This window comes from Sinohyriopsis cumingii, chromosome 17 (genome assembly GCF_028554795.1).
Source record: "Sinohyriopsis cumingii isolate HCF-2022 chromosome 17, ASM2855479v2, whole genome shotgun sequence".
NCBI classification, from domain to species: Eukaryota; Metazoa; Mollusca; class Bivalvia; order Unionida; family Unionidae; genus Sinohyriopsis; species Sinohyriopsis cumingii.
Genome location: NC_142977.1, coordinates 102,503,774 through 102,522,795, shown reverse-complemented (window position 1 = coordinate 102,522,795; position 19,022 = coordinate 102,503,774). Strand labels below are relative to the sequence as shown.

The window sequence follows — 19,022 nt, the reverse complement described above, 5'->3', positions numbered from 1 at the left end:
TCATCTGACTTTCACTGATGTCTAATACATCATCTGACTTTCACTGGTGTCTAATACATCATCTGACTTTCACTGGTGTCTAATACATCATCTGACTTCCACTGGTGTCTTATACATCATCTGACTTCCACTGATGTCTGATACATCATATGACTTTCACTGGTGTCTTATACATCATCTGACTTCCACTGGTGTCTTATACACCATCTGACTTCCACTGATGTCTAATACATCATATGACTTTCACTGATGTCTAATACATCATCTGACTTTCACTGGTGTCTAATACATCATCTGACTTTCACTGATGTCTAATACATCATCTGACTTTCACTGATGTCTAATACATCATCTGACTTTCACTGATGTCTAATACATCATCTGACTTTCACTGGTGTCTAATACATCATCTGACTTTCACTGATGTCTAATACATCATCTGACTTTCACTGGTGTCTAATACATCATCTGACTTCCACTGATGTCTAATACATCATCTGATTTTCACTGATGTCTAATACATCATCTGATTTTCACTGATGTCTAATACATCATCTGACTTTCACTGGTGTCTAATACATCATCTGACTTTCACTGGTGTCTAATACATCATCTGACTTTCACTGATGTCTAATACATCATCTGACTTTCACTGATGTCTAATACATCATCTGACTTTCACTGATGTCTAATACATCATCTGACTTTCACTGATGTCTAATACATCATCTGACTTTCACTGGTGTCTAATACATCATCTAACTTTCACTCGTGTCTTATACATCATCTGACTTTCACTGATGTCTAATACATCATCTGATTTTCACTGATGTCTAATACATCATCTGATTTTCACTGGTGTCTTATACATCATCTGACTTTCACTGATGTCTAATACATCATCTGATTTTCACTGGTGTCTAATACATCATCTGACTTTCACTGGTGTCTAATACATCATATGACTTTCACTGATGTCTAATACATCATCTGACTTTCACTGGTGTCTTATACATCATCTGACTTCCACTGGTGTCTTATACATCATATGACTTTCACTGATGTCTAATACATCATCTGACTTTCACTGGTGTCTAATACATCATCTGACTTTCACTGATGTCTAATACATCATCTGACTTTCACTGATGTCTAATACATCATCTGACTTTCACTGGTGTCTAATACATCATCTAACTTTCACTCGTGTCTTATACATCATCTGACTTTCACATGTCTAATACATCATCTGACTTTCACTACCATGTAATACATCATCTGACTTTCACTGGTGTCTTATACATCATCTGACTTCCACTGATATCTAATACATCTGATTTTCACTGGTGTCTTATACATCGTCTGATTTTCACTGGTGTCTGATACATCATCTGACTTCCACTAGTGTCTGATACATCATCTGTCTTTCACTGGTGTCTGATACATCATCTGTCTTTCACTGGTGTCTTATACATCATCTGACTTCCACTGGTGTCTAATACATCATGTGACTTTCACTGGTGTCTTATACATCATCTGACTTCCACTGGTGTCTAATACATCATCTGACTTTCACTGGTGTCTAATACATCATCTGACTTTCACTGATGTCTAATACATCATCTGACTTTCACTGGTGTCTAATACATCATCTGACTTCCACTGGTGTCTTATACATCATATGACTTTCACTGATGTCTAATACATCATCTGACTTTCACTGATGTCTAATACATCATCTGACTTTCACTGATGTCTAATACATCATCTGACTTTCACTGGTGTCTAATACATCATCTGACTTTCACTGGTGTCTAATACATCATCTAACTTTCACTTGTGTCTTATACATCATCTGACTTTCACATGTCTAATACATCATCTGACTTTCACTACCGTGTAATACATCATCTGATTTTCACTGGTGTCTTATACATCGTCTGATTTTCACTGGTGTCTGATACATCATCTGACTTTCACTAGTGTCTGATACATCATCTGTCTTTCACTGGTGTCTTATACATCATCTGACTTCCACTGGTGTCTAATACATCATCTGACTTTCACTGGTGTCTAATACATCATCTGACTTTCACTGATGTCTAATACATCATCTGACTTTCACTGATGTCTAATACATCATCTGACTTTCACTGGTGTCTAATACATCATCTAACTTTCACTGATGTCTAATACATCATCTGACTTTCACTGATGTCTAATACATCATCTGACTTTCACTGATGTCTAATACATCATCTGACTTTCACTGATGTCTAATACATCATCTGACTTTCACTGGTGTCTAATACATCATCTAACTTTCACTGATGTCTAATACATCATCTAACTTTCACTGATGTCTAATACATCATCTGACTTTCACTGATGTCTAATACATCATCTGACTTTCACTGATGTCTAATACATCAGCTGACTTTTACTGGTGTCTAATACATCTTCTAACTTTCACTGATGTCTAATACATCATCTGACTTTCACTGGTGTCTAATACATCATCTGACTTTCACTGATGTCTAATACATCATCTGACTTTCACTGGTGTCTAATACATCATCTGACTTCCACTGGTGTCTTATACATCATCTGACTTTCACTGATGTCTAATACATCATATGACTTTCACTGATGTCTAATACATCATCTGACTTCCACTGATGTCTAATACATCATCTGACTTTCACTGATGTCTAATACATCATCTGACTTTCACTGGTGTCTAATACATCATCTGACTTCCACTGGTGTCTTATACATCATCTGACTTTCACTGATGTCTAATACATCATCTGACTTTCACTGATGTCTAATACATCATCTGACTTTCACTGATGTCTAATACATCATCTGACTTTCACTGATGTCTAATACATCATCTGACTTTCACTGATGTATAATACATCATCTGATTTTCACTGGTGTCTAATACATCATCTGACTTTCACTGATGTCTAATACATCATCTGACTTTCACTGGTGTCTAATACATCATCTGACTTTCACTGGTGTCTAATACATCATCTAACTTTCACTCGTGTCTTATACATCATCTGACTTTCACATGTCTAATACATCATCTGACTTTCACTACCGTGTAATACATCATCTGACTTTCACTGGTGTCTTATACATCATCTGACTTCCACTGATATCTAATACATCTGATTTTCACTGGTGTCTTATACATCGTCTGATTTTCACTGGTGTCTGATACATCATCTGACTTCCACTAGTGTCTGATACATCATCTGTCTTTCACTGGTGTCTTATACATAATCTGACTTCCACTAGTGTCTGATACATCATCTGACTTTCACTGGTGTTTTATACATCATCTGACATTCACTGGTGTCTGATACATCATCTGACTTCCACTAGTGTCCGATACATCATCTGACTTTCACTGGTGTCTTATACATCATCTGACATTCACTGGTGTCTTAAACATCATCTGACATTCACTAATGTTTAATACATCATTTGACTTTCACTGATGTTTTATACATTTGACTTTCACTGATATTTTATAAATCATCTGACTTTCACTGGTGTCTGATACATCATCTGACATTCAATGATGTCTAAGACAACATATGACTTTCACTGATGTATAATACATCATCTGACTTCCACTGATATCTAATACATCTGACATTCACTGGTGTCTGATACATCATCTGACATTCACTGGTGTCTGATACATCATCTGACTTCCACTAGTGTCTGATACATCATCTGACTTTCACTGGTGTCTTATACATCATCTGACATTCACTGGTGTCTTAAACATCATCTGACATTCACTAATGTTTTATACATCATCTGACTTTCACTGATGTTTTCTACATTTGACTTTCACTGAAATTTTATACATCATCTGACATTCAATGATGTCTAAGACAACATATGACTTTCACTGGTGTCTGATACATCATCTGACTTCCACTAGTGTCTGATACATCATCTGACTTCCACTAGTGTCTGATACATCATCTGACTTTCACTGGTGTCTTATACATCATCTGACATTCACTGGTGTCTTAAACATCATCTGACATTCACTAATGTTTTATACATCATCTGACTTTCACTGATGTTTTATACATCATCTGATTTTCACTGATGTTTTATACATCATTTGAGTTTCACTGGTGTCAGATACATCATCTGACTTTCAATGATGTTTTATACATCATCTGACTTTCACTGATGTTTTATACATCATCTGACTTTCACTGATGTTTTATACATCATCTGATTTTCACTGGTGTCAGATACATCATCTGACTTTCAATGATGTTTTATACATCATCTGACTTTCACTGATGTTTTATACATCATCTGACATTCACTGATGTTTTATACATCATATGACTTTCACTGATGTTTTATACATCATCTGACATTCACTGATGTTTTATACATCATCTGACTTTCACTGATGGTTTATACATCATCTGACTTTCACTGATGTTTTATACATCATCTGACTTTCACTGGTGTTTTATACATCATCTGACTTTCACTTATGTTTTAGACATCATCTGACTTTCACTAATATTTTCAAAATTTGCTTCATGGCAATAAATATTACAACTATGTATACTGTACATTTTCAAATTTTGTTATCTAACAGAACTTATCAACATTTTATGCTCATGAAAAGTTTGTGATGTATATCATTTTTCAATTCACAGAAAATTATGTCAATCTTTCGTGCTGAATCATCAATCAATAACTGTCATATTCATACATACAACTGACTGACATTCACTATCTAAAACAATCTCACTAGAGGTCAATTATAAAAATACTTTTTCTGGCTCTTCAAGCTTCTCTTATTTTACATTTTAAGCTGCAACCCAAACAATTATTTCAGTGTAATTAATTAGCCTGAAGCTTTATTTCAATTCAGCAAGTTGATGGTGCAAATGATACTTACCTATATCCATGAATACAAAGAATCTGAAAACATATATAAATTATCTATTATACTTTAGTAAAGGTAAATTACCACAACACCATTACAATTACCACAACTAACAGGTCATAATTTTAAATCATATCTAATTCAAATACAACCAGGCACTTTCATTCCCAAGTAAATGTAGTTTAATTTGTGGTGTAACATCATTTTAGTATATGCATTTTTATGTCTATCTATATCAGTGGTTCCCAGCTCCCAGGTGGAAACCCAAATCAGGGTCATGAGGTCATTCTGGAGGGTCACAGACGGTTGCCAGAATTTGTTTCAAAGGTGGCAAAACTTATCAAAATGTGGAACTGGGGTTGAGGCTCAGAAAAACACTTTTTTTAGGGTTGTGGCCAAAAATGGTTGGGAAACACTGGTCTATATGGTTTGCATACTGAATGTAGTCTAAGGTGGAAAACTGTACATAAATACTTAACATGAATGTATGATAGACTACCTGTAAACGTACTTATTACGTATACTTTCAAAAGGATTCTGTCTGTTATTCAATTGCAATTTGACAGATGCCGAACCAATCACATGATTTTATATTTATTTTTCCAATAGTCATAGAAAATCAGGGCCAAACATCATTGGCCAATTATGTCACCTATTCAGAATGCTTAATACGTTGCTAATGAGCCTAAAAAGTAAACATTTGGATAAACAGCACAAAATTTTTTTCTAGAGATCACACAGTACTGAGACATCCCAAATGTGAGTATTTGCAGAAGGAATGAAAACAAAAAATACAATGGTTTGCCTCTACTTTTGTCCGTAGCTAAAAGATACAATATTCTTGAGAAGAAGAAAATAAGATTTCAACAGTTCTGCCCCGAGAATGTGACTGAAGAAAAAGTTTAGTGATGATACTGGAGAATCCAATACCAGTTACAATGAGTCGCACAGATTCAAGCCAAAACAATTATTCTACCACGTCAAGTTCAGTTCTAGAGGCATTCTTGTCTATGATGGAAAATGACATTCGTTCACACACAGTCCTACCAAAGTTGACATTTAAAGTCTGGAACAGTGCATGACAAAACAATGATTTACCTTAGACTGGTTGACCCTAAACAAGGACAATTGTACTTACTCCTTAAATTTCACAAAATAGGAAACCCAAGGAAGCCAATCATTTCTTGAAATGATCACCCCCTAAACAATTTCTGAACTCACTATCACCTTCAGCCTCTTATGAAAAAACTACCATCATTCAGTGTTTCCCTTCACGCACGTTTGTGTCAGGGATGCACGCTGGAGAAAATTGATGCGCACATTTTGTTGCCGTGTGGTTTTTGTTATGCAAAGGAATTTGCATAATGCGATGTGGATTTATTTAATATCCAATGCTTTGGATGAGGGATGGCATCGTGTATACTTCGAGCATAGGCACAGACTAGTTCCCTGCTTTGTATGATCCCTGTGTTGCACTCCACTATTCGTATAGCACAGTGCAACACATGGAGCATACAAAACAGGGAACCAGACTAGCATAGGCAATGTTATGACGGAATAACTTCCCCATATCTTGCTAGCTCTCATGCAATTTCCAACGAGCTCAGCAAGATATCCAAATGTTTAACCTCAATGCTTGTTGCACTAGAAAGTGATATCCAGATTAAAACGGCATGCACTAAGAATCATTAGCGAAGAAAGTGAAAGAAGGAGAACACAAAAGAGTAAGTGTGGATCTAACTCTAATGAAAAATGGAGAAAATAATTCCCTTTACTGGAATACAGCACATCCATTAGGATTACCAGTGTGACTTCTGATCACATGATTGCAAAGACTGCAAAAGTGAATAATCCTTTTGTGACAGGGTTTAAGAAATTTAAAAAATCTGCCCTCATTTGCCACAAGATGTCTGGAGAACACATTATCACCCAAGACATTCTTTCACAACAAAGAAATCGGTACACTTGCAGAGACATGCGTTATTTGGATGACAAAGTCGGGGGTCATTGCAGATTTTGTTGGTTTTAACTTTGCTGCAATAAAAGAAAGATCTTAAGGCTCAAGTGCAATAAAAGAAAGATCTTAAGGTTCAAATGTAACTTATTTGAAAGAAGATGAATCAGTAGCCTCTTTGATTTTTGGACAAATGTGTTCTAGGACGAAGTACAATGAAACTGATGATAGTACACATTTTATGACAGGCAGTAAATTAACTGACATTGGGTTAAAAAGATTTATTTGGCTTTTTGTATTGGCTTGTATGTAATGTGTTAGTTTATAATACTGGTACAAAAAGATGTACAACTTTAAACTAAAAGAAAAATGAACTAATAAAATTATTCTTTGAATGGACAATGCATTTGTTTGTTAATTGTGCATGTTGGTTTATTTGTATGTTTAGAGAGAACAATAGCATGTTGTACAAGTTGCAATATCCTATTTCAAGCTGAAAAAGTATGGGTCAGATGAAAATTTGTCAATACATTTTTTACCACCACATTTTTTATTTGACCCCCAGTTCTGACACCAATGGTTTTTTTAACCCTAAATTTTACTCCCCTGGGGGATACACTGCATCATTTGTGCAAGATGCAACTGAGAACATTAACAAACACTGAAAACTAAACTTCCAGATGACAGTCTCCTTGTCACAGTAAATGCCTGTTCCATATACAACATGTCAAAGCTTGCATGGAAGCATGGGATAGCTGACCCAAATCTCCCCCTTTGGTCAAGTTTTAACCCTTGTTCTAAAGTTCAACAATTTGTGTTCAACCAAAACTTTGTACAAATCAATGGAACTGCATAGAACACTAAAATGGCACTTTTGTATGACAATATTTTCAAGGTATACTTGAAAAAAGCTTCTCAACACCACAGACTGTGATCTCATCTAGCAGACTGATATGCTAGTGCAGATTCTTTAATGCTAAATCAAAATGGATGACAACTTCAAAGTATTTTTCATATTCATCAATGACATCCATCCTATGAATAAATTTACATTGGGTGCATCAAATATGTCCAGTGTCTTCTTGGATATTCAATCTATCCTCCTGGATGGGAACACAGAATTGACCTGTATTACAAACAGATGCCCTTTAAATGACTAAATTTACCATAATTCAAATGCACTGACATCATGAACAGTGATAGAAATGTGGGGAAATCTGTAGCAAAATTATTGGGATAAACATACGATTTGATGCTTCCACCTGGTGAGACCTATGAAGGGGTCAAAAACATTATATATATATATATATATATATATATATATATATATATATATATATATATGCCTTTTAAAGTGTTAGTATAAAACAATTTGATATACCAATGCTTTTTTTATTTTCTTTTACCTTCAGTAGCTTTCCATCCTTCTCTGATGTGTCTGTCATTTCCTACCTGAGTTTTCTCAAACTTTACATGCACTCTACTGAAAAGGAAATGAAAATGTGAAGAATCAATGATACTGATAAAGTTTTAAATTTACAATGTATAGATGCTTAATCTACTCTTATTGGAAGATCAACATGTTGCTGGTGAAATAGAAAAATAAGTAAAAAGCCCGATATACACAAGCTTTTAGTCATTTAATGCCTTTAATTATGTAACAGCGTACACATAGCCACCAATTCCTCTCATGCATTGTTGATAAAACCTTACAAGAAATTACAAGATGCTGTACAATAAATTCAACATCTCTCTTTTCATGTACCAGGTTTAAAATATCTAACAATGCATTTCTACTTTACTACCATAAATCAACTTTTCATAAAGTGAACATCTCATGCTGATTTTCTCCTCGAGTCACACCTGGTGGAATAGGTGTGTGGGGCTGGGGTTTTTGTTGTTGTCAGACATAAAGGCTATTACTTGAGTGCTCATTTCATATTAAATTCATGAAACAAGTATATAATTTCTATCTTCTACTACTGGTGAGCAAAAGATTTTGAATATTTGACAAGTTTCAGAAATTTCATTTGAGATCATAAATAATGTTACATTCTATTTATTGCATGATGAAAACTGCTGATTTTATTTGACCAAATTACAGATTGGTGACTTTGAAATACATCTGGATTTCTTAGTCCTTATGTCTTTCTTTGTATGGCATTATGACATCATTTGGAACAGACTGCTCTGGTGGCCTAGTGATAAGAGTGTCTGCATCCGATGCAGGAGGTCACAGGTTCGAACCCTGGCCAAGTCATACCAAAGACTTATAAAAACAGTACTAGCAGCAGCCTTGCGAGGCACTCAGCATTAAGAGGTCAGTGTTAAGACTGGTCAGCCTGGTGTTAGGATAATGTGACTGGGTGGGACATTATGCTACATGTCTGCAGCATGATGCCCCAGTGCTAAATATCACTATAAACTGCCACACTGCAGACATCGTAGCTATACAAATGAAATTTGTTTAGAGTTACAAAAATCCAAATCACACACACACAATCATTTTGAACACCATAAGGTGTATTACACATCCTATATATACACACACAACACTAATGCATTTTCTATTCGATATGTTTTTCTTCGTCTCATTGTATATACAAAAAAAAAAGAGAAATGAGTTTTGTTAACATATGAATCTTCCCAGGATTTCCATAACCAAATTCGAGAATGAGTCTTCTAACAATTAAACTGACATGGTTGATCTGGTGTTAATGGCTTCAATGTATCAAACTTTCTTTCCTCCAACTCAGAACAAATAAAATGTACATAGCTTGGTGCATATATTTAATTTTTTATTTTTCCATGTTTTAATGTAATACCTTGAGCGAGGGATTGTGGGTTTCCTGCCAATATTTTCAAAATGTCCCCAAAATCTTGCCCCATGTGTGCCACTTGTGCACACTTTAAGACAATTACTTTTAATGAAAACATTTGGACCTGACAGAGGAATAAATTGTCCCTAGCTCAGTGGATCCTAGGACCAACACTGAAACCTGATTTGTAAAAAGAAAGATGTCCATTTTCATTTGATAACCCAATGGTCCTGAATCCTTTCATGCATCATAAAAAAAATCTCAGTTTTAAAGACATACCCTATTACTGTGCATGAGATTGGTGGTCATCCTACAGGTCATTATCAAACAGCTGTTTACAAACATTTTAAAACAGAGATCACAAATCTTGTTGATTGTAGATAAGGGGTAACTAGAATGAGGGACATGTTGACTTCCCTGGGGTATTGGGTTTTGACTACTACTGGTATTGTGCTACATCTGAAGATTGTGTTCAGTTTCAATTTTATCTTACTTTTCTTATGTGAAAGATTTTACAACACAATGCTTCATTCCTCCATACAGTGATGACAACACATAAGCTGTAATTTATGGATGTCCATATTTTTAAAGTTAACAGTGACTGCACATCATAAAATGATAAAATCAATATAAAATCACTTCTTGCCTCAGTGTGTCATAAACCTGAACTTTATGGGACAGGATTTTTATGTGCATGCAATTCCTGTCTGTTATTTCATAATGTTAAAAAAAAAAAATGTTGCTACAAATTTACATAATTGCATCAACGGTACTGCAAAAGAAAATTATAAAGTCAACGAAAAGTATATGACACCTTGTGAAATCACTTGCAACTTACAACCTGCCATAAGGGGCCCCGAGTGGCCGAGTGGTCTAAAGCGTTCGCCGTTACGGATCACTGCCATCTCACCTCTGTCTGCGCCGGTTCGAGTCTCAGATTCAGCCAATGTAGATATGTGAGAAAGCATGCCAGTAGCTTCTCGTGGGTCGGTGGTTCTTTCCGGGGTTTTCCCGGGTTCTTCCTCCACCATTAATACTGGCCGCCATATATGGCCTATCGTGTGCTGAAAAATGGCGTTAAACCCCACAACAACAACAACAACCACCTGCCATAAATTAGCCTTGCAGGCTATCTATTACAACAATAAAATTTACAGGGTGAAATCAAACAAAATGAAAGAAACCTCAGACACTGTCTGCAGACATGTTAACAAACTGCCTATCTAGTATATATCAGATCCATGTTAGAGTATGGTTGTGTTGTCTGGGATCCATACTACATTAAGGATGTTGATAGAATCAATAACGTTCAACACCAGGCAGCAAGATTTATATCTGGTGACTACAAAACCAGAGAAGCAATATGCATCACCAAAATGTTAACAGTCTGACATAGCTTTATAAATTGTCGAGGGGTTAGTGCCAGCTCTTTCACCAAATAATTCTGAAACTCATTAAGAAAAAAACGCCAGATTAAAGCCAAATCATTAAGACAAAAACACCAGATTAAAGCCAAATCATTAAGACAAAAACACCAGACTAAAGCCAAATCATTAAGACAAAAACGCCAGATTAAAGCCAAATCATTAAGACAAAAATGCCAGATTAAAGCCAAATCATTAAGACAAAAACACCAGATTAAAGCCAAATCATTAAGACAAAAATGTCAGACTAAAGCCAAATCATTAAGACAAAAACGCCAGATTAAAGCCAAATTATTAAGACAAAAATGTCAGACTAAAGCCAAACCATTAAGACAAAAACACCAGATTAAAGCCAAAATCATTAAGACAAAAATGCCAGATTAAAGCCAAATCATTAAGACAAAAACACCAGATTAAAGCCAAATCATTAAGACAAAAATGTCAGATTAAAGCCAAATCATTAAGACAAAAATGCCAGATTAAAGCCAAATCATTAAGACAAAAACACCAGATTAAAGCCAAAATCATTAAGACAAAAATGCCAGATTAAAGCCAAATCATTAAGACAAAAATGCCAGATTAAAGCCAAATCATTAAGACAAAAACACCAGATTAAAGCCAAATCATTAAGACAAAAATGTCAGATTAAAGCCAAATCATTAAGACAAAACTGCCAGATTAAAGCCAAATCATTAAGACAAAAATGCCAGATTAAAGCCAAATCATTAAGACAAAAATGCCAGACTAAAGCCAAATCATTAAGACAAAAACACCAGATTAAAGCCAAATCATTAAGACAAAAACACCAGATTAAAGCCAAATCATTAAGACAAAAATTTCAGATTAAAGCCAAATCATTAAGACAAAAATTCAGATTAAAGCCAAACTTTTTCGCAATTTTGAAAGTATAAACATTCTAGAAAAAGAGATCTACTTTTTGGTCTATGCATAATCATAAACTTTAACTAACCAACATATCCATTTCTCTGATTTAAAATAGTTGAATGCCCTAACTATTAACCAGCAACAAACACTGGTAAAGGTTTGTATGTAAAAAGTCTTAAATTAAGTTTAATAACACACCTACAAGGAACGAATTAATTATTATCGCTATGATTTAAAACAATTCAACCAAAGCTCCAATTAGTCAGAGTTTCCTCTGACCCTTGTCACCCCATTTTTGATATTTGGACATTTATGTTGGGGTGTAGGGTCAGAGTCCATTCCCTATTCAAAAGTTGGAATTCACAGACACCATCTGGTGTCGGCATGGGGTAGCCACTTACTAGCCAGCCCAGCAAACTTGAACGACCTTTCATCGAGATATACATGTATGAAATCGATAGGAATTAGTCCTACATGTAAGACCTTCACGGTGATATTTATGTTGTGGGCGTCATGTACTAAAACAAAAACAACATGTGCTATGTCTTACATTGTAGGACTACGACAGGAATATGATTTATTTTCTAAAAAAACGTGAGCATATCATTCATGTCTTTAATCCGCTAACAGACGAGACGAAAGTACGTCGTTGCTGAAATTTGACCTGGATCTGGCCATTTGCATCTCGAGTCACTAGTCCTACAACGTAAGACACATCACCCGATATTTCTGTTCGGGGGGTGGGGGTGATAGCACTAAAACAAAAACAACGTGCTGTCTTACATTGTATGACTAGGGTCAGAGGAAATTAGGACTAAGCTCCAATGATAGAAACAGTCGCTAGTTTTATCAATAAAAAGGTGCGTGTGAGGAGGGGGCTCATGATAGCACCCTCCCTACCCTCGATTGGATGGTGAAGGCATTGGTGTTATAATTAGTTTCCCCTTTTTAATGAAAGAAATAAGAGCCTTTGTAAAATTGTAGAAAACAAAATTGAAACCCGTTCCAAATTTACCATATCAGATCACATTCCAGCACTTAAAGTAACATCTATCAATCTGACGTGGAAATTGAAAACGTCATGCCTTGTCTAATACAATATGCAGAGCAACATACTACGTTAAACTCTATTTATCAGCGCAACTCTAGTCTAACGGTTTTTGTGAAGATAAGAACCATGAATTTAAACCGACTCCTGGGCTAATCAAGGGAAATAATTCCAAGAGCTTAATACGATTAATTCCCTTTCGTAAACCATTTTGAGCTTCGTGCTTTTCAAAAACTCACGATAATATAGCTGAATCCTCTTTTCTAATAAAAAAAATCTACGTCATATTGAAAGCTTGAAACTGTATTCATATTTTCATTCTTTGCCTTTAAAAATGATCGTCAATCATATTCATATTTATATTCTTCTTCTTCTTCTTCTTCTTCTTCTTCTTCTTCTTCTTCTTCTTATTATTATTATTATTATTATTATTATCGTTGTTATTATAACATTAATTAGAGTTGTTGTTGTGTTGATTTCCCCTCGTTATTATTATTATTATTATTATTATTATTATTTCTAAAGATGTGCCAATGTTTCAAGTCCTACTTATTCAATTGAGAATGCGTATTATATCACAATTTTTGACCATATGTTTCATATATTACTTTATCTTTAATTTTTTATACACTTTACAGAATTTAAAGATCTTCACGTTTTTATGTTTTATCTTGTACTCCATGTTTACTTTAGTTTGGAAGGGTTTATCTTACTAAATGTTTTTGCAATCCATTTTTGTTTTTTGCTTTCAACTTTATCTTTAATTTGCACAGTATAGAGCCATTATTTTGCTGAAGTGACGTTAAACACTAATGCATAAATAAATTCATCAAACAACATTGGTTTGAAGTTTTACTTCACTTCGCACATTATTGTACCATCCACAAAAATTTAATTTTTTTTTTTAGTGACCCTTCTAATTCAATGTCATTGACTATCAATAAAGTGAAAACAAATAAAGATAAAAGTCATCTAAAACCAGAGTGGGACTTTCAGATCACGATCAGTTATATTTCATATGATGAAAAAGAAGAGTTGTATTTGAACTTTCGTTAATCTGTAATGGATACAATTTCTTTATTGAAGGTCAAGAATTTGCCATTTGATAAAATATTTAATAGTAAGTCATTTTATTATCAAAATTAACACAGATTGCATCTTTCATGGCGCTGTTTCACGATTTGTTTAGTAGAAAAATGGCACTCATTTCTATACGAAATTTCGTATGGAATGATTAAAGAGGAACTACTTTCCAATAAATACTATTATAAATGGGGGTAAAAGCTTTCCAGACTTTTATAGTATGATTCAAGCTTTCAAGTTATAATGGATCAACCCAGGGCGATGCAAGTTTGCGCTGGACGAAAAGACGTCTCGGGAAATCGTCACCTTCGCCATCCTCACGCCCCAGAAAAATATCGCAAACTCCGCGAAATGGCGCACACACTCTCCAGGCTAGGAGCTATGTATAAGAAAGAATGCAGCATGTTTCAGTTAATTAATATTTTTTTTTAAAAAAGCAGCAGGAAAAATGAATGGATGTCTTGCTCTTATGGAATGGAAGTTAACCGTAGTTATTACGCTAAACGGCTTAAACAGTACAGAACTGAAAACTGAAATTCGTGTAATTGATGAAAAAAAAATGTTTTATATTGAAAATTGTGTTATGGAAATTTAAAAGAATATTTTATCAAATGTAAAAATATTTAAATTTGAGTGGCACTCGAGACGAGCGGATTGGTTCAATATAAGGCTTGTTGCGATTTTGAGTCCACAGCACGCGCTCCATTTTTGTGTCTATTGCTACTGTCAGCGACGTATGTTGTTGTTGTTTTTTACACTATTAGGCCCGGGTGCCCTCCCCCCACCCCCCTTGTTAAATGTACCGAACAGAATGGTGCGACAGGAAGAGAATCACGAATCTTATTATCAAGAACTACTATATTTTTTGTTCGCTACATATTTTTATTCACTTAGGCGTTGTGTGTGTTTGGTTTTTGTTGTTCTTGTTGTTTGTTTGTTAGTTTAAATTCCAACATATTCTGTCCACCCTGGCCTAGACCTAGTCGGCCTGTACGGAATATGTCACAAGCTACAGTTGTACTTTGTTGTGTTCATGCCATGTCGTGGTTACTTGCAGGGTTCTACATTTCTGGAGCAAAATAATGAGCTTCTGAGTTGTCTGGAGTATTTGTCATACTGCTTTCCGACCAGCGTTTTCTTCTTTATTTCGAGTCCATTTTGTCCTCAAAAGCATGCTCCATATTCATTGTTGTTCTAAACATGTTTTATTGAATACTTACAATACGATTAAAGCACAAACTGTGACAATTTTGTATCGGTATATACCTTAGAGATCTTAAACACAGCTAGCAAAGCACATCGCAGTTTTAATGAGAGAGAGAGAGAGAGGAGATTAAACTGCTCAACTAATATAGACAAATTACATTTTCGATTAATTATTATGTTACGATTACTTGCCAGAAAATATGAATCTGCAAGAATGTGTTCATGCTCAAGATACAAGTAATTGCTTTTGTTAATACTTATAAATTAGACATTCGAGGAGACAATATCATTTAAACTACTGCATTTGTTTCTCTGCCTAACGTAAATAATTTAATACTTTAGTTCACCAATGGGAACAAACTGGGTCGTGGATTTGGCTTTATGGTTATTTTCCATTTGAAAGTTACAAAGGCTTCATTTGTTAACGTTATTAAGTAAATTGTTCTAGGAATATTGAGCAGATGCGAGAAATCATTGTTGTAATTTCTAATCTAAGGAAATAAGGGTTGATTAATTAAAAAAATATTGAAGGTAATAATAATGTGGGAAAACAGTGCTAACAGTTTCTATCCAGTTTCTTAAAACTCATATTTCCCTTGCACATTTTAGACTAGCGGTTTAGGCCATCCCTGGACTCTATACCTTGACTCAAGGCAACAAAGGCTGTAAATAGTAAGAAAACGATTATTAGCCCAAATTTAATGTGCTTTTTGCAGGTATATTAAAGGTCAGATGTCAAGATCACCCATATTATGATAAATATTTCTTTTCCGTGCTCTCACACGTTTGATACATTTAATCAACATGAAAGTTGACAGCAAATTTCTCTTGGATTAGACTTTATCATTTTATGTTCAAGGAGGGGTCTTTGGAATCAGCAATCAAGGTCACAAAGCAAATTCTTCAGTTTATTGAACAAGGGATTACACGAATGCAATCTATTAATAGTATAAACTATATATTCTTGAATGATTAATTGATGAATAAGCGTAATCAGATGATTATTTATGACGTTCTTCAATAGCAATACATTTGGGTACTTCTTAGGGTTCATTTTGTTCTTCCCCAAAATCCTTGATGTGGAAAACAAATGGTCACTTAGTAGAAATTTCACATTGATTTAATACCAGCACAATTCTGCCAAGTAATTATGACACTGCCAAATAATCATGACACTGCCAAGTAATCATGACACTGTCAAGTAATTATGACACTGACAAGTAATCATGACACTGCCAAGTAATTATACCACTGCCAAGTAATTGTGACACTGCCAAGTAATCATGACAATGACAAGTAATTATGACACTGACAAGTAATTATGACACTGCCCGCAGGCATAAGTAACAACTATGCAACAACACGAAACATTTCAAATAGAAGCCATTTTCCCTTTTTGGTGGTCTTTCTGCTCCAATGAAGGAAGAACAAATATAAACCAGTGCTTGAAAAAAAACCCACCAAAATATTACTTTTACTTATTTACTTTTTTTATCGGCAACAGTTTTTATTGCGTATATATTGTAAGATATTGTCTTGTCAAAGCATCAGCAAATGTTCAATATTTAAATTTGCGTTTCTGCTCATTTTTCTTACCCCATTCATACTTTGAAATAAAACAAGTTTCTGCCTGAGAAAGTGTGTTGCAAAAATATGGTAGATGATGTAAAAATAATGTCAGGGAAATATAACCAATCATTCAACAATTGGTTTAACATATTGACAGAGAAAATGAACTCTGACAAAAGGAAATGAAGACTCGCAAGGGACGAGTCATATTTAAAGGAAATAGCTGATATGTTAAGCTAGAAGTGGTAAAATCCATTTTCATCTGGAATATTCCTAACTGATTGATGCATTTATCCACAGGCACGGTTCCATCAGAGAAGTGGGGAAATATCTAGTCAACGTGTTAAAAAACGAGAAAGTAATATTTTTGATTACTTTATTATCTTTTTTAAAAAGCTGCATGAAAAGTAAAGCAATATCTGATGCTAGATATAATAAAAATTCCATCCTCTGCATGCATGAAGCAAGGGGATAGCATATGATCTGCTATTTCCTTAAACACCCCCGCCAAAAAAAGAAAAAGAAACCCCAGCTAAGTCTTATCCTAAAAATATTTGACTTCTTTGGCAGTGAAAAGAATGACATGACAAGATCAGATACTCTACAGTGTATAGTGTAGAATACATCAGACTGACTCTTTCTCATACACAAACGACATGATCTGTTTGACTTTCAACGATATCGCGCATGTCATCATAATGAGTTTAGTGATATCGGAGGGAAAAATGCATTTAGTCAATTTCTGTACTTGTACCAGACTGCTACGACGATGCAGATTTTAAAAAAGTGGACAATGGTCACAGGGCTGATAATAGCTTATATGCCGTATGATCTGTATCTACTGGACTGGTAATAGCTAATCGGTCATTTTTGCCTGTCATCCACTGGACTGGTAATAGCTAATCAGTCATTTTGCCTGTATCCACTTGATTGGTAATAGCTAATCGGTCATTTTGCCTGTAATCCACTGGACTGGTAATAGCGGATCTGCCACTTGTCCTGTAATAGAGAATTTACCATATGGGCCGTATCCACTGAACTGGTACTATAGAATCTGCTATTTGGCATGTATCCTCTGGACTGGTGACATTTGGCCTGCATAAATTAGACTGGTAATAGCAATCTAATATTTGGTCAGTATTCTCTTATCTTCTCAAACACAAAACTTAAGCTCACGCTCAAAATCACAAAACTAGATGTCTAACTCAAAGAACGTTTGCACCATAGAATATTCTTCATGTTCGTGATAGAACCAAAGTAAAGAATTATTATTATTATTATTGTTATTATTATTAGTAGTAGTAGTAGTAGTAGTAGTAGTAGTAGTAGTAGTAGTATATGAACATCATGAATATATGCTTGTCATGATATTGCTACAAGATTGGCGAAGTACTATCTGTGAGTGTTCTCTGGTCCTCATTCTCCAACAGAATGTGTGTGTGTGTGTGTGTGTGTGAGAGAGAGAGAGAGAGAGAGAGAGAGAGAGAGAGAGAGAAAGAGAGAGAGAGAGAGAGAGAGAGAGAGAAACAGATAGAGAAAGAGAGAGATTTCGATATTTAAGATAGCTTTAAAAATATTTCAGTCATATCGCTACGATGTCTGCAGTGTGGCAGTTTATAGTGATGTCTAACACTGAGGCATCATGCCGCGAGGCAGCTGCTAGAACCATTCTTATAAGATTTTGGTATGACACGGCTGGGGTTTGAACTCGCGACCCATGCGTCCGAGGCGGCCGCTCTAACCACTAGGCCACCAGAGCGCTTTCAAACACAATGTTAAAGTATGTTCTCTCTTAATGGATATTGTAAATAAACAGCATTGAATATATTACAGAATCATAAGAAGTTAAATCTAGCGTGATCAACCAGATTTAAATTGATTTACGTTTATTGGATATCAAAGGACCTAATTAAAAAAACAATCGTTGACGGAATCTCCATCGGATTTGACATATTTTTAAAGACTAAATTATTGTATCGTTTGACAAGTAAATCTTCTTGTACGTTGTGTTTTAAGAATAATAGTTCGATATTCATTAGGGTCAAGTTCTTCAATTAATTCAAATATATATATATATATATAT

At 34.8% G+C, this 19,022-nt stretch overlaps 1 protein-coding gene across 3 annotated transcripts in view; it reads right to left on the bottom strand.

Annotated features, from left to right (window-relative positions):
* LOC149779571 (esterase OVCA2-like) overlaps positions 1–13,242 on the bottom strand; it is a 32,152-nt gene extending 18,910 nt beyond the window's left edge. Inside the window, exons 1-3 of one of the 3 annotated variants that reach the window (XM_089940312.1) lie at positions 13,049–13,242; positions 8,312–8,388; positions 4,964–4,986 (exon numbers count right to left, since the gene is read on the bottom strand). In XM_089940312.1, coding sequence (XP_089796438.1) covers positions 4,964–4,986; positions 8,312–8,350 — 62 coding nt within the window. In that variant the 5' untranslated portion in view covers positions 8,351–8,388; positions 13,049–13,242. The remainder of the gene's footprint in view (positions 1–4,963; positions 4,987–8,311; positions 8,389–13,048) is intronic. The other 2 variants (XM_089940313.1, XM_089940314.1) reach the window with 2 other exon arrangements.
* Positions 13,243–19,022: the final 5,780 nt, after the last annotated feature.